Source organism: Littorina saxatilis, linkage group LG11 (genome assembly GCF_037325665.1).
Source record: "Littorina saxatilis isolate snail1 linkage group LG11, US_GU_Lsax_2.0, whole genome shotgun sequence".
Classification (NCBI taxonomy): domain Eukaryota; kingdom Metazoa; phylum Mollusca; class Gastropoda; order Littorinimorpha; family Littorinidae; genus Littorina; species Littorina saxatilis.
In genome coordinates, this window is record NC_090255.1 from 11,038,332 (window position 1) to 11,055,469 (window position 17,138).

The 17,138-nt window shown below is 41.7% G+C and overlaps 1 protein-coding gene across 1 annotated transcript in view; it reads left to right on the plus strand.

Moving 5' to 3' along the window:
* Positions 1-11,754: 11,754 nt before the first annotated feature.
* The window catches only part of LOC138980842 (zinc finger protein 341-like), a 17,732-nt gene continuing 12,348 nt past the window's right edge, over positions 11,755-17,138 (plus strand). The window contains exons 1-4 of the mRNA XM_070353724.1: positions 11,755-11,779; positions 12,706-12,819; positions 13,405-13,632; positions 14,800-15,556. Coding sequence (XP_070209825.1) covers positions 11,755-11,779; positions 12,706-12,819; positions 13,405-13,632; positions 14,800-15,556 — 1,124 coding nt within the window. The remainder of the gene's footprint in view (positions 11,780-12,705; positions 12,820-13,404; positions 13,633-14,799; positions 15,557-17,138) is intronic.

The following is a 17,138-nucleotide window of genomic DNA, read 5'->3' on the forward strand; positions in this document are numbered from 1 at the left end:
CAATACGCTAGATAACGCAAATTTAGTGCGTCCCGGGACCCGCTCTTTTCAAGTTTAGTGCGTCGTCGGAGCCCCTTCAAAAGAAAGTTCATGTTCTAGTACGTTTTTACACCCCCGGTATAGGGGTGTGTATAGGTTTCACTCGATGTGTTTGTTTGTTTGGGTGTTTGTTTGGGTGTTTGTTTGTGTTCGCATATAGATCTCAAGAATGAACGGACCGATCGTCACCAAACTTGGTGAACAGGTTCTATACATTCCTGAGACGGTCCTTACAAAAATTGGGACCAGTCAAACACACGGTTAGGGAGTTATTGGTGGATTAAGATTAAGACTGACATATTAATGGTCAATTGTTTGTTTGTACTTCTGACTTTTGACTTCTGACTTCTGACTTCTGACTTCTGACTTTTGACTTTTGACTTTTGACTTTTGACTTTTGACTTTTGACTTTTGACTTCTGACTTCTGACTTCTGACTTCTGACTTTTGACTTTTGACTTCTGACTTTTGACTTTTGACTTTTGACTTCTGAGTTCTGACTTCTGACTTTTGACTTTTGACTTTTGACTTCTGTCTCTCTGTCTCTCTGTAAGGACGGGGGTGTTTTTCCTACCTCGGAGGAATTTCTTGTTTTTCCCGGCTTCCAGTAGTGCGAATAGGACGCAGGGAAGACCAGGTCCTGGGCCCATGCTGCCTTCCAGCTCTATGCTTTGAAATTTCACGAAACAAACGATCTAGAGTAAGAGAAAAACCAAATTTTACACATTTTCCCGTGTCTTATTTTATTATTATTACCTACCTTTCTTGTTTTTTGATTCGTGCCTTATTTTGTTTGACGCATAGTTAAGAACTGATGAACAGAGATGGATTGTTTTTATTCGTTTGTTCTTTTCTGCCTGTCTTGTTTTCATCCAGAGACAAAATTCTCATATGGATAGAATTTGTTTTGTCATACAGGATCCATTCTTTTGTTCTTGTAGTATTCGCGCACTTTACGCTCATCTCTCTCTCTCGCTCTCTCTCGCGGGCGCACGCACATACAAGCAAAGAAAGAAAGAAAGAAAGAAACACACACACACACACGTACACACACACACACACACAACACACACTAGCGCGCGCGAAATCGGTGTACGGTTCTGCACTGATAAGCGTTGCTGTGTGCACACACACGGTGACGTGCAGTGAAACTGAGAGGCAACCGGTGTACGGTTCGGCATAATTTTGCTGTGTGCCAAGACACACACACACACGCGCGCGCGCGTAACCGGCAGTGAAAGACGAAACCGGCGGTGCACGGTTCTGCATAGACAAGTGTGCTGCAGAGCAGGCCTTTTAAAAAGCGCGGTGTCGAGTCATACTGAACTCATTCCCCTAGCTCCAGTCACCAACTCTTGTCCCAAATAGAAATAGTTTCTGAGAGGACGTAAACTCCCCACTCTAGTTCCTGGGCTGCTCACCCTAGCTCCAGTCACCAACTCTTGTCCCAAATAGAAATAGTTTCTGAGAGGACGTAAACTCCCCACTCCAGTTCCATACTCATTCACTTCTGCAGTATGCCTTCAACGACGACACATCGGATTCTGTGACTGAGGCGAAGGGACGAATATCTGTGAGTGTGTGCATAGATATATTTTAGTATATTTGGTGGTTTTTTACGGATGTTTTCCTCCTCAGTAATGTCTGATTTTAATTCGGCGAAGTGGACTTCACCAAGCTCGCTGCACGCAGCTTTTAGCACTGACATTTTGGTTAAAAACTTCGTGAAGACTTCGTCAAGTCAACTTCGGGCTCAATTCAGGGAGGCCTTTTTGTCGTATGGATGCGTAGCCTATTGTAGATGATATCTGCTGCTTCTGATTCTGACAGTCTACGGAGCATTAATTATCTAGAGTCCCCAAACCAGGAAGACTTTTTGAAGTTATGTGAGAGGTTTATGTGGCATATTTGTTATTTTCACTTCGTTAATTCGCGTCGGTACATACAGAACTGCAGAGAAAAAAATGTTTAGAAAGTAACACTCTGGTCCATTTTGTATGGAAACTAGAAGAAGATCCGGGCTTGCTGGTTGGCTGGCTGGCTGGCTGGCTGGCTGGCTTACTTTGGGTTTTTTGTCCCCAAAACTAGCGTCTGTTTGGGACATGACGTGGTTTTATGCTGGGAAGAAGATCCGTACATCTGTACCGACAATACGCATGACAACACAAATTTAGTGCGTCCCGGGACCAGCTCTTTTCAAGTCAGTATAGTGCGTCGTCGGAGCCCCCCCCCCCCCCCACACACACACACACGAAATCATGTTCATGTACGGGTTTTTTCTCTCCGGCTTTTAGTGCGAATAGGACACAGGGACCAGCCTGGGCCCTTGCTGCCTTCCACCTCTATGCTTTGAACAAACGATCTAGAGTAAGAGAAAACCCAAATTTTACACATTTTACCGTGTCTTCTTTTTGTTTGACGCGTAAGAACTGATAAACAGAGATAGATTTTTTGTATTCGTTTATTCTTTTCTGCCTGTTTTGTTTTCATCCACATACAACATTTTCATATTGATAGAGATATTGGTCGCGCACTTACGCTCATCTTTCTCTGTCTGTCTGTCTGTCTGTCTGTCTGTCTGTTGTCTCTCTCTCTCTCTCTCCCCTCTCTCTCTCTCTCTCTCTCTCTCCCCCTCTCTCTCCCCCTCTCTCTCCCTCTCTCTCTCTCCCCTCTCTCTCACTCTCTCTCTCCCCCCTCTCTCTCTCTCTCACTCTCTCTCTCTCCCCCTCTCTTTCTCTCTCGCCCTCTCTCTCTCTCTCTCTCCCCTCTCTCTCTCTCTCTCTCTCTCCTCTCTCTCCCCCTCTCTCTCCCTCTCTCTCTCCCCCCTCTCTCTCCTCACTCTCACTCTCTCTCTCTCCCCCCCTCTCTCTCTCTCTCTCTCTCCCCCCTCTCTTTCTCTCTCTCTCTCTCTCTCTCTCTCTCTCTCTCTCTCTCTCTCTCTCTCTCTCTCTCTCTCTCTCTTTCTTTCTTTTTCAGATCAAAAATATGGTTCCTTTAAGTGAGAGACGCCGCAGTGGAAGGTAGGCAAAAAGCACCCCAGACAGACCGGGTGATCGATATGGAACACACGCAGTCAGCCTTGACAACGGACGAAACCAGTGTACGGTTCTGCATAAACTCTGCTGTGTGCCACAAAACACTCGCGTACCTGTGAAAGACGAAACCGGTGCACGATTCAGCATAAACTTTGCTGTGTGCTTCAGAGCAGGCTTTTTAACCGGGATCATACTCATTCACTCTGCTGTCTGCCTTCAACGAAGAAACATTGGATTTCGTAACGTGTAGGGGCGAATAACGATGAGTTTAGGCCATCGTAAAGCCTGATTTAATTTGGCAAAGTCAACTTCGAGAAGTCTACTTCACGAACTGAGGTCGCGGCACGCAGCTCAGTTTGGCACTGAATTTTCGGGTAAAAGACCTCGCGAACATCGGGCTTTCCCAGTGTTGTAGATATTGCTGCTGCTTCTGATTATGACAATTTACAGAGTAATAACCAAAATGTGTGATTTTAGTTGAGAATTAAAGGATTGTTTTGTATTGGTGGCTCCCAGGTAGGTGTTATACCGACTTATTTTGCACTCCAAACTTCTTTGTTGGTGTGTTCATGTGGCTTTCTAACACTCAGTTTATCCTTTTACATTTCAAGCGTTGTTTAAGAAAGAGCAGAACAACATTTTACAGAGAATAAAATATAATGAACCGTACAAAGTCAGCGAGTCCTGTTTGATGAAATGGACAGCAAGGTTCGGGTATTCCCGATTCGATGTAATATTCCGCGAAGGTATTTTTGTAACAAAGAGAAGTGTTTGAAAGTAGGCCAGATCGTTGCCGTTTGCTATTTATCGTGATATTTTCTAGTCATCTGAGTAATCGGCTTGTCAGGAGTCAGCAGTACTGTTCTCACGGTAAGGATGGGCGGCCGCGTACCTGTTTAATTTCTTGTGACACGTAGATATAAGATTGATGACCAAATAAGGATTTGAAAAAAGTATCAGATTTCTTTTCTTTTGATGGCAGAATTATTTCGTTTGTGCTTTTATTGGTCGCGCACGCAGGCGCTAGGCGTATCTTCCTCTCTGTCTGTCTGTCTGTCTGTCACTCTCTCTCTTGTATTGCTTATGCCACAACCCTCGAAAAAAATAAAATTTGATTTGATCTCTCTCTCTCTCTCTCTCTCTCTCTCTCTCTCTCTCTCTCTCTCTCTCTCTCTCTCTCTCTCTCTCTCTCTCTCTCTCTCTTGCACTGGGTATGGTTGATGAATATTGCACGTTTGTTTGATAAGTTGGTTGATTGGTTAATTGGGACTGAGATATTCATATATTCATTCATTTATTTATTGTTAAAAGGCTTCTCTTATTTTTTCCCCCCAGGTTTTACGCGGAGATGGTTGCGGGTTAGCATCCTGATGTCCTCGTGTGACCCATGGAACCATACACAGCACTATACAAGGAACTTAGTCGATAAATATCGACAGGGGGCGGACAAATGGTTTACATGTGAAATGTGTGTATATGGGTGTGGTTCTGAAACAAACAAACCATGTGAACCCCCCCCCCCCCCCCCCAATAACAATTTATTTTAAAGTACAGACTAAATACTGAAGCTCTCTATTTCTCTTTAGTATGTTGGATTCAGGTGTACTTACTCACAGTTGCAGACAGATACAGATTCAAACACGTGTCGAGCGTAAAACAAAAAGTGAAACTAGAGAATAACATGAACCTGAAAACTTTTAAAATATTTGTACCCAGCACCAAGAGAGATTATTGTAAAAAAAAATGTAATACAAAGTGTGTGTGTTTTACATAAGACAGGAGAATTTACATAGCAACAGAAAACATAATAATAATAATAATAATAAGAAGAAGAAGAACATTTATATAGCGCTAAATCAAAACCTTTCGTTAAAAAGGCTTGCTCTAAGCGCTTGACATCTAAACTAAAACGTCATTCACACTCTTTACAATGATGTACAAGAACTTCATGTCACACTCTTTCATTCAATATAGCACCATTCACACAGTTGTTATGCTTGTAAATCACTGAGCACCAACAGTTAAAAATCACTATCGCTCACCTCATGCAGACTGAAATGCAAACCTGCACACATACATACACACAAACAAGGGGGGAGCATCCGTGGACTGGCACTAATGATATGATCAACTGCATATGTAGCTAACTTTGCCCGTCTCACACCTTGTTTTACCTGATGGTGTGATCGTGACTGCTGTAGTGTGGGCGTGTGTGTGTTGGCGTGTGTGTGTTGGTGTGTATGTCAGTGAATGTGTGGGCGTGTGTGTGTGTGTGTGTGCGTGATTTTACCAACACTACGCTAAATTCCTTGTGCTTTAAATGTTTTTTTTAATGTCACTTGGCTCAATAAATACTGTATTCTGTATTCTGTAAAACTGAATGTGGCAGTGTTCAAAGTGATATTCAAACTTGTATACAACTATCAGTACCTATACTGTAAAACGAGAAGGCTATTGGCATGCTCGTCAATCAGTATGTGTCATTCAGTGTTTTGTGCTGTAACAATGAAATGCAATCAATGCAAGTTCTTGTAGTCTAGAAATAAATACAACAATAATTTCAATTGAAACCACAAACTAGTCAAATAAATTGTGTAAATAGTTGGACAAAGAGATGCTTATTAACCCAGGGAAATAACAGGATTTCTTAGCAAAACTTTCCCAACCCAATTACCTGATTCGGTCCGGCTTTTCTGCTTTTAACACTTACTTTCAGTTTCACTAGAATATATCACAAATACAAGAATAACAATGGAACAGGAATGAGATTTTGTTTTGTTTTTGTAAACTACATCAGGATTTAACTAGTTTGGAAGCTCTGCTTACATACAAAATACGGACAGTGACGTTCAATCGTGGTGGCTGATCAGTGCACTGACTGACCGGGACGACTGATTCGATTTGATCGCTTCACCACGCCTTTCCAACTATGTGCTCCCATACAGTTTTGGTAGATACATGCTTGTTATGCAAGTATGTTATTAGTATTACCAATATGAATCTTATTTTCCTTTCGATGGTCAGTTTTAATCACCTCTGTAACGGCAGTCACCTCTGCGAATGCTGTCGAAGAATCTAACCGAAAGTAAACATTCTGGGAATCTACGCGCATCGGCCTTGACGCAAGTTCAATGCTGAGCCAATGAGCGCGCCGCGGCGAAGTTGGCCGCTGTAAAGTCTCGCAGCGCTGGCTGGCTGAGCGAGTTGCGTGTCCATCCAAATTAGGTCCAAGCCGCACCGTAGGTGCTTGAATTTGGTATTTTGATTTTACATAACAATAAACCTTTCTTGGGGTTTATGGTCATGGCAACAGCCATAATTAAATTATATCATGTATAATATTACATTTCAGCATATTTGAATTACATGTCATCATACCAAACTGTCATACATTTTTATTCCCACATCATTCTGATTGATCACAACCAAACCTACTATCAGTGGACACATCCAAATGTAAGCGCCTGTTCTTGACAACTTTTAATCGATCTAAAAATAGCAACTTGCTGGGTCTTTTGCCGCCAACAGACACTGTTTGGCCTGTAGGTAAAATGTACAATGTATTTTCTGATTTGTGCACAAAAGCTTTTTTTCTTTTTTTCTTTTTTTTAACATAACAATGTTTAATGTCACTGTATGTTTAAAAGACCATGGTCATATTTGTAAAAAAAACTGTTAAATTACAAAATAAATAACATTTTGGTTCATGATTTTTCCTACACCTGTGCTGAAGATAAGAAATAAAAATGTCGGTATATAAGTCACTCAAATACAGCAAGCTATGAATGGCTCTGTTTGAGTTTGTTGCAGTTGACCCTGCACAATAATATGCGACGAATCATGTTTTTGTTGAACAATTTTGACGTCACCCCTCCCATAGGGTGACGTATTTCACAACTTCCTGTGTTACACAAACTCTGTGATGACCAATTTTGACGTCACCCCTCCCATAGGGTGACGCATTTCACAACTTTCTACAGATGAACAATGTTGCCTCCACCCCTCCCATAGGGTGACGGATGTCACAACTTCCTGTGTACACAAACTGATGACGTATTTCACAACAAAATGGCGCTGCCCATGGTCAACCTCTAAACTATCCGTATAGAATGGGGGCGTCCTCGCCCCCATAATAATTATGTACTAGCGTTTCTCACTGAGTGGGGTGTGCACTGTTGATAGGAGGACACTTACATCAAATCAAACGTGTTGAACTGTTACCACCAGCCTCGTGTGCAACACTTTTATCAAACGATCTCGGCTGCCATGGAGGACGAACGCCAAAAGGCAGAGAAATGTCTGAAGTCACTCTCCGACCTCCTGCAGAAGATCTGCAGGCCGTGGCCCCCTGGCGTGGTCAGTTTATCAGCGGAACTACGAAAACATTTGGAGGAACTTGATGACATGACTGATTTGTTCATTGATCTGCCATCTTCAGTAAAAAAGGAATACATGAGAAAGGCAGGAGAAGCTGTGGTCAACTCGGGGCTGATAGCCTTGCTGTGTGAGAAAGCCATGGCTAAAGACAAACTTTATGATGTGAATGACGTTATATGGGCACTTTATGTGTGCACCTATGGCACATACATATTACTGAAAAAGGATGGAGATCTTTATCGGCTGTTGCCTCTGATGGTGAATCTGCTGAAGGAGTCATTTTTGGACCACATGGCGGATACTCTACAGCAGGTGAGTCTATGGGTCAGCTCGGACCGCGTAGAAAGCGATGGTTATTCCAAGCAGTCAGCATCTCGAAAAACAACACAACTCCTCACTCCATGCAGCTTGGCTTCCTTCAATTTTAATTTTCCTTCTTTTGTTTTATCACTTATTTTATCTTCATTATTAAAACAAAAAATAGAGGGGGTGGGGGGGGGGGGGGGTCTGTTTTATAGGTTTGTACAACATGCAAAGGCCGTGTCTTTGGCCCACTTGAGTGGGCGTGGTTTTTTTGTTTGGTTTTTTTTTAACAAAAAATGTCAATACTGAGCATGAATTATCTCCCTGCTTCCCGTCCTCCTTCTCTGCCTTCTTTTACATTTTGTCTAAATTTTGTCGAACATACAATCTACGTAGGCAAGCATGATACGTCATGACGTCATATAATTCCTAGCATATTGACGTAATGCTAAACATCCGGTTATCTCGAGTTTTCTCCGTAATACATGTCCGTTGGTTTTTCAATGTTCGGTTATTTCCGTGGCTTCATGCGGAAAGGGAACCGTCGTCTGCAATCAAAGACATGGACCATTCTGGTAATCTGACAAAAACATGATTTTAACACAGAATTTAATGTCAGAATAGCTATATAAACGCTATTGTGTTTTCATCGTAGCAATAGGGTCCGATATTTAAACTCGAACAAGTATAATGCGACTCGTCTTCGACTCGTCGGCATTATACTTGTCTCGAATTTAATGTCAGAATAGCTATATAAACGCTATTGTGTTTTCATCGTAGCAATAGGGTCCGATATTTGAACAAGTATAATGCGACTCGTCTTCGACTCGTCGGCATTATACTTGTCTCGTCTAAATATCGGGCCCTATTGGTACGCTGAAAACACAATAGCTGTTAATGTCATGTTTACTCTAAAAATTTGCTCAGAATGAAAAAGAATAGGTTCAGTAAGTACTACGGTTGCATGCTTTGCGGAGACGAGCGTGACCCGCCTCGGTCTTTGGGTAGGGTTAGCCGAGACTATTTAAATGTAGTCCCGGCGATGATTGGTTTGTGGTGTTGATCTTTTAGTTTGTTACCGACTGACTAAATGTTTTTATATCGCTTTACGCCACTTGTTTTGTTCTTCTCTCTCTTTTTTCCCCTCTCTATCCTTCTCTGTCTCTTTCTGTCTGTCTGTTTGCCTGTCCGTTCGTCTGTCTGTCTGTCTGTCTCTCTATCTATCACTGTTTCTCTCTCTCTCTGTCTTCATCTCTCTCTACCTTTCTCTTCCCCTCTGTCTTTCGGTTTCTTTCTCTCTCTCACTCTCTCTCTCCCCCATATCTCTTCCTCTGTTTCTCTTGACCTGATTGCAAATGAAGAACTCCACGTGTCATGTTTCAGCAATCTAACGTTGGTGTGGTTGACATTATTGTAAATAAAGTAGAAGGTAATGTTTCAGATAGAATCTGTTTTTACGTTTATTAGAATATTCTCTTACTACACTGACGTTTTTCCTTCCAAGAATATGCAGTAAAATGTCATTGCAGCTAATTGAGTTATTCCTGTTTCGTTCTGAATAGAATTGCTTGTCATGCAGGGGCATTGCATACATTTGAAAGGAAATGATCTGCCCATGAAAACAAAAATAAAAACATGTATTATAATTGAAAATCACCCACTGAGTATTTTGTTAATTGGTTAAATGATAACTATTGTTCATGATCAGAACAATTCTGTTAGGATGGTGACTGTACCTTGATTGACAGCCTGGGTGTGTTAAGCGGCTTGGCAAGGGTTGAAGAAAACAACCAGCATTTACGAGATCTGCCAAACATCCAAAGCGTCTTGAGAGCCTACTCCAGATCAGAGAATGAATGGTGAGATAGCTTCATTTTTTATTATTTTAGTGTCACAGTATTACGGCACATAACATAATGATATATTGAAACATTTATGGGGACTTTTTACTTAAATAGAAAGAAATATCGGAGAATTATTACTATTATTGTTAATCATGTATCTGCAAATTAATACCCTTTTTAATTCCAAAGCACTTCGTGAAAGGCTATTTGTAACACACTCTTGCGTGGTATGGTGTGGTGTGTTTGCGCGTCTATTTTTACCCCCCCCCCCCCACACACACACAAACACACACATGCCCGCGCACGCACACACACACACACACACACACACACACACAAACACATACACACACAGCGGGGGTCAAGGTCACCTGCGGTGGAAAACAAACAAGAGTTTTTGCGTCTTCAAAGAAACTGCTATTCCGAGATATCTACGCCAAAATAAGGATGTTTCTGGACTTACTAGCAGCGTCTCAAGATCTTCTGTACACTCTTCTGATTAAAAACAGCGTCATTTCGTGGAAAATAAGCGGTAATTGACAAAACTGTCTTTACCATCCGACTCACATCATGCACAGAGGATACACAGAGACAGTGGACAAGAAAGTCGCCTTCACAACAGTTACTGTGCCGCGACCAACAACGCCTAAACCAAAGACTGGGGCAGGTAGAACAGGAAAATTTGAAATCAGAGAAACATTAATTTGTGTTTACACTGAAAAACGTACTCGTTAATCAGACACACTGTCGCTCCTCCTTACACCCCCCCTCCCCCATCCCCTCCCCTTCGAAATGTACTTAGCACAGTTTGATCGAATAACACTTTACACACACACACACACCCACACACACACACACACACACACGCACGCACGCACGCACGCACGCACACACACACACACACACACACACACACACACACACACACACACACACACACACACACACACACACACGTGTGTTATAGCCAGTTACTGTTATCTGGTGCTTGGGAATGAACGAGGAAACATAAATATCCTTAATCATGTATCATACATCCTGGACCATAAAGTCGCTCTGTTGGTCTACAATGGTATAAATCAATTACTGCTGACCAGGTCACCAGGTGGCAAGCTGACTTGTTCTTCATCTCAAGCGAGTGGGTTCTTTTCGAGACTGGTCAGCTGACTTCTTTTGGGTTTAAAGAACTGGTGTGGTAGGCAAAACCCAAGTGTTTTGTTTAACCTAGCCATTCTAGTCTTATCTTAAGTGATAACTGTGTTTGATTTGTCTACATATTATAAGGCTTACACATTGAAACACAGAGTTCAAACGTACCCAATATAAGTGTCGTTACACACAAGCCAGTATCATAGTTGTAATCACGTATTAGTTATGGGAAGGAAAAGATTGCCGTTTGAGATGACTGTGTACGTTTCATTGGTCAGGATGTACTACTACGCAGTCACTGCTCTGGCTTTGGTGGAGACGGAGAGGCGAGCAGACATATTCTCCCCAAACCATGGCATGGTTCAGTTTCTCCTGGGTCAGCTGAAGGCGCTGGAGCGTGAAGGATTTAATCCACACGACAAAAAACTGTCGGGAGCAATGACAGGTACATGTATTGCCTGAATACCTGTTTTTCTACCTGTTGAACTGGTCGTGACGCTTTAGAATTGGGTTGATTTTTTTCACATTTAAAAAAATAAGTTTTTTTTCCCAAAGAAGTAGCAGGACATATTTAAAAAAAAACACATTTCACCATATTAGCAGACATGAAGCCACTTACAGTGCCGTAGGAGTGTATTATACATGGTTTTGCGTCTTTATTTTCAATTCTTATTTTGATAACCCAACAAAGAAGCAAACAAAGAAAAAAAACGATGAAAAAGTGTCATTAAATAAATATTGCCATGATTTACAACTGGCGTACCCGTCTGTTTCTGTAGAGTATACGGAACAAAGAAATATGAAAACAAGCTTCTACATTTGTCACACGAGTTAATCCAGGCCTAATATGTTTGCCCAGTAAGTAGTTATTTTGAAACTTGCAGTGAGTCATCACCGACAATATTAATGATGTTCAGCAGAACAGCAAGGGTACTGTGATAATTTTACCACATACGTACACACACACACACACATCTTACTATCAAAGGGACGTAAGTGGTGGAAAATATGGCCGACGACAAGGAAAATGAGAGTTATGTGGAACCAATCTCTTCACATCTGAGACAATAGGAAGCGTTAAAATGAGCAAGCGGTTGCAAGCAAATGAATGTTATTGTTCTTTTTCCGGGGCACTGTTACAAGAAAAAGAACCAGCTTTTATTCTTGAGTGCTCATAGTCCTTAGACCAAGACTGTAATTTTACGAATGGCCACTTTTATGCTAATATTGTTACCAAGTTGCCTCGTTAGTGTAAGCCTACGTGATAAACATAAACAAGTAAGGCAGAGCGTTACAGACAAGATGACCCCCCGCGGGTTAGGGGGAAGAATTTACCCGATGCTCCCCAGCATGTCGTAAGAGGCGACTAACGGATTCTGTTTCTCCTATTACCCTTGTTAAGTGTTTCGTGTATAGAATATAGTCAATGTTTGAAAAGGTTTTTAGTCAAGCAGTATGTAAGAAATGTTAAGTCCTTTGTACTAGAAACTTGCATTCTCCCAGTAAGGTAATAATATTATATTGTACTAAGTTGCAAGCCCCTGGAGCAAATTTTTGATTAGTGCTTTTGTGCACAAGAAACAATTGGCAAGTGGCTCTATCCCATCTCCCCCCTTTCCCCGTCACGATATAACCTTCGTGAAAACGACGTTAAACACCAAATAAAGAAAGAAAGAAAGACAGACAGGATGACTGAAACATAGGGGTGTATGCGCTCACATTTTCAAAACAAAATAACCAGAACAACATTTTTTCGTATGCAAAGTCAGTAGACACTTGATCCGTTAGATGAGTATGCGTGTGCGTGCGCCTGGTTTGTTATTCGTAATCATGGTGACGTTCAGAAGATTTCCCGACACCTGCAGTCGTTTTAAGTGCGTAAACATTTTTTTTTGACATAATGACGTGACGTTGTATCCCTGCACTGCGTTCCAAAGCCCAAAAAACGGTTTGTTCCAGCTGTCGGCATAGTGACATATAATCCAGGCAACAGAGAGCTGCTGGTGCAGGAGGGCGTTCTCCCCTACCTGGAGAAAGTCTTGGAGAATTGCGTTTCTGAGAACAAGTGTAAAGGTAGGGCTGACGCTTTTTTCCTTGGAATTGTTCTGTGTTTGCGTTATCTCATTTTCCGCCTTTGATGTGTACGATCTGCTTCTTTGTGGGCATAAATCAAAATGATTTTCTGTTTACACCACCTGTGATTAACGATCAAATGTCCTGAGTCTGTTTGTTTGTTCTTGTTTTGGTTGGATTCCAACTGGTATGGTCGAAACCCACATTCGGTTAATTGATTTATTGCTAACTATTTTACACGCATGCACTCCCACACACATACACACACGAACACACACACACACACACACACACACACACACACACACACACACACACACACACACACACACACGCACGCGCTCCCCCCTCAACACACTCATTGTCAGGTATGCATTTGACTTCCCGATGAAAAATATCGTGCGTGTATCAAGTTTCAAGAATTAAATTTCATGGATTTATGTACAGTAGAAAAATGACGTACCTACGTGACATAAAATCATCATGGAGTCGACACAAATAACTGTTCACAAACATTTCTCTGATAGGAAGTGATTGTAAGGACAGCCAGCAGACAAGTGATATCTTGCAATTGTCTGGTTTCAGAATTGACAGCGTGCGCAAACATCGTGATCACACTGCAAAACCTGGCCTGTGTTGACCGGAACAAAGCGGAGATCATGAAGCACAAGAAGTTGCTGGATTCCTTGGTCAGCATCAGCATTGACCAGTGTCATAGTCACCACCCTGTTTGCATTGAAAGGGCTAAAGACGCGCTATCAAAGTTGGGTATGAATCCACAGGACCTGCAGAATGATGGAACAGGACGTACAGGTGAGGAAGAGCTTTCAGACCTGTTTGTATATTCTGTAATTTTTTATATTTTAGAAATAGTGTTTTGTGGTTAAACTTTGAAGAAACTATCATTTACATACTAATTAAATACAACGTGAAGTATTGGAGTTAACCGGTAATTACCTGTAATTTACCGGTTGAAATGAGAAAATACCGGAACAAAATTGGCTCCTGGTATGGCTTACCGGTTGATTTTTAGAGCTACCCGGTGTTTTTTCGCTGGTAAAAAAATCATCATCAAAATCGCTTGCAAAGCACACAAATTCGCGTCATGAACCACCCGCGTAAATTCAACATAATGCGTTCAATGATCCGTATGTTGATGCCTTCCCATTGTTGCCATAACCGCTTCGATCAAGGGCAGCTAAATAAAACGTGAATGTAAACAAATTAAACAGAATTCCCGCTATGAATTGCCATACAAAAAAACCCACTAAACAAAACAAAACCCAGCAACAACTGAAGAACAATCCCTCATGGACCTTCCATGTTTCAAATTCATTAATAGTATATTTTATTATAGGAACTTTGCGATCAGTTTTTTCCCTGCACCACCTGGCATTCGCCCCTTTTCTGTTTGTAGCACGCCTTTCAAAATGCAATGCTCACTTCCTTAATCTGCGAGGAAGCAAAAGAGATAATACAAAATAAAATGATGTGAAAAGGGAAATAGACACGGAGGTTTTTCTCCAGTAGGTATACAATTAAAACCGACGTAACTGTGCTACGCGAGCCTTTAAATCAATACCACTCATTTAATGTTTCGTTTATCAACAACAGGTTTTAAAGACAGAACAGTAACATCAAGTCTTTATTTTTCTCTTTAAAGACAAGTGTACATGAGTGTATGGTAGAATGAACGACCGTCCATTTGACTAGTTTGTTTGTTTGTTTAACGCCCAGCCGACCACGAAGGGCCATATCAGGGCGGTGCTGCTTTGACATATAACGTGCGCCACACACAAGACAGTTGTCGCAGCACAGGCTTTATGTCTCACCCAGATTTTAATAGTGATTTAAGGCTCTTATGTGTTTGGTATTATGACATGGTACATCCGTAATTATCTTAAATGCGTCAAACTTTCAACAATCAACTAAATTGATTATTATTATTTTTCTTGCATTTTTTTTATCTCTCCTCTGTAGGTTTACTGGACATGAGCAGCGAGACTAAAGACTCAGGGCGCCAGATCCCAATGCCTGCTCCACAGAGAATGGATAGCAGTGGCACACATGGCATCATGCATAATAGCCATGGAGGTTTGATGACACCTTCCTTTGAGATGACGGGGGGAACACCTGTTCTGGGGATGATGGGACATGAACCAAACACTACGATGCTTTCTGACCCAAGGAATGCTCCAAAATCCATCAGCGGCAACATACGCCCTGAAGAAGAGACATTGAATGTTGGCAGCTCTCAGGTGGGATCTTGTACGCAGATAGACCCAAACAGCAGCAGCACTGTTCCAATGGATAGTGACATGGATAATGAGCAGCTAAGCACCATTGACAGCAGCAGCATCAGACCCATTCCCAGTCTGCCCGTGGTATTCAGTACAGAAAGTCTGAGCAGAAGTTTAATGATCAAAACTGCGCCTTTCAGCGGAAACACTGCAGTCTCTACAAGCAGGTCTGCCACAGCCAAGTCCTCCAGTACCGAGACTGTTCAGCAGGGGTCTCTTTCTTCAGGCCGTAGCTCCACCGCTGGAAATTCCAGTTCACATGCACCCCCTGCTATTTCTATGTCCACGACAGGAGGTGGACTGCATTCATCCTCCACTTTAGCCAAGCCTTCATCTCCGATCGTGCCTGGTATTGGACCAGATTTCAGTGTTCTCACTTTCAGCCCTTGTGAACCCTTGAATTTAAACAACCCTCAGTTACCGCTTTTCCATGAAAGGTAGGTCCAAAAACTTGTGACGGTATTTTATATTACTTTCTGCAAGCACAGCTTAGATGATCCATCCGTTGCTTTCCTCTTGATGAATAATTCTGGGTACGCATTGGAGGCATTACGTCGTGGTTACATGCCGAGTCTCAGTGAATATTGCAAATAATGGTCGAAGTTAGCGGATCATGAAAAATGCGAGCTTCAGCGAGCTTTTTCATGACCTCGAACTGAGACGAAGTGTGTAACCTCTTTATTCCTCCTTTCTTCAGTTAATCAAAGAAAAGAGGAGTTTTTGTGCTAAAGTTTGATCGAATCCTATTCACCTGCGCAGGCGATTAATTAATGCGCTGTTGTCTAGTTCCGTGAAAATCATTCAATTCTGTTACAATACAATACAATACAATAAACTTTATTAATCTCTAAAAGAGAAATTGCATTGCTGAGCTTTTGTGTCCGTAATAAAACATACATAAAACATTCAAAAATAAACATTTGTTCTTTGTTAACACTTCATGTCAGTTTCCCTGTTTTGTACTAAAACCAAGTACACAGTTACGTTAATTGTTATTCTGCTGTGGCGGTAAAGGCAGATATTTTGTGTTCTGTTCATGTTTTGGTATCGCTGAGGAAATTTTCTTTCGTGGAATAGGATTAAGCAGACGAACTCTTGCACCCGTGTTTCAACGTTAAATACTGTATGAAGTTTGTTTTTGTTTTTTTTTGGGGGGGGGGGGGGGGGGGGGGGCAAAACAGTGTATGAAACCGCTTTATGTTCTTAAAATTGATGGGATGTGTGCATTCGGTTGCGTGTGATCTGTTTATAAAATGAAATATTGTACAAAACTGACCGTCGGATTGCAGTCTTTCTGTCGAAGAAACCGTATGCAAAGAAATTTGAAAGAGGAACTACTCTTGTCGCTAGACACAGTGTGAGAGTTACTTGCCTTGGAACTTGCTTGCCGGGTGATTGTTAGATTTTGAGTCAAAAAACAACCGAACTCATGGATTTTATATGGAGATTCATGTGTTCAAGCCTGTAGGTGCTAGTTTAAATGCGGTACGTTCGTTTTGCTTGCTCCAGAGATGTATATTTTGTACATTAGAGCGTTCGGAACTTTTCAGTCGCAAAAGTAGTGCCGACACAGAACAGCTTCTTAACCCATGCGCTGTCAAGGATTCAGGCTGTTGCTGGCTCGTTATTTGTTTGGTTGCTGGGTATTTATCAAATAATAACTAGCTCTACAAGTTTACAGAGGTAAAGAAGCAGAGGGGGGAATAAAGTTTGGATACAGAAAAAAAGGTCTGAAGAGGAACGAGCAGACAAGGTCCACAGAAGATTTTGGAGAAATATGACATGTAACATGCTGATAGCCAACAAAATATCACTAAAGATTAAATCTGTGAATTTTTTTTCTTTTATCGTTCTTAAAGGCCCACTCCGCCTCCTGTAAACCCTCAGTTTCCGATCACAATCAACGCCAGACGAGAGCACCTAGGGTGTTCCCTAGCGGTAAGCGTTCACATGAAAGGGTGTTTGTACTGTATTTACTTTCTTTGATCGGAGACTGATGGTTTACGGTAGGCGGAGTGG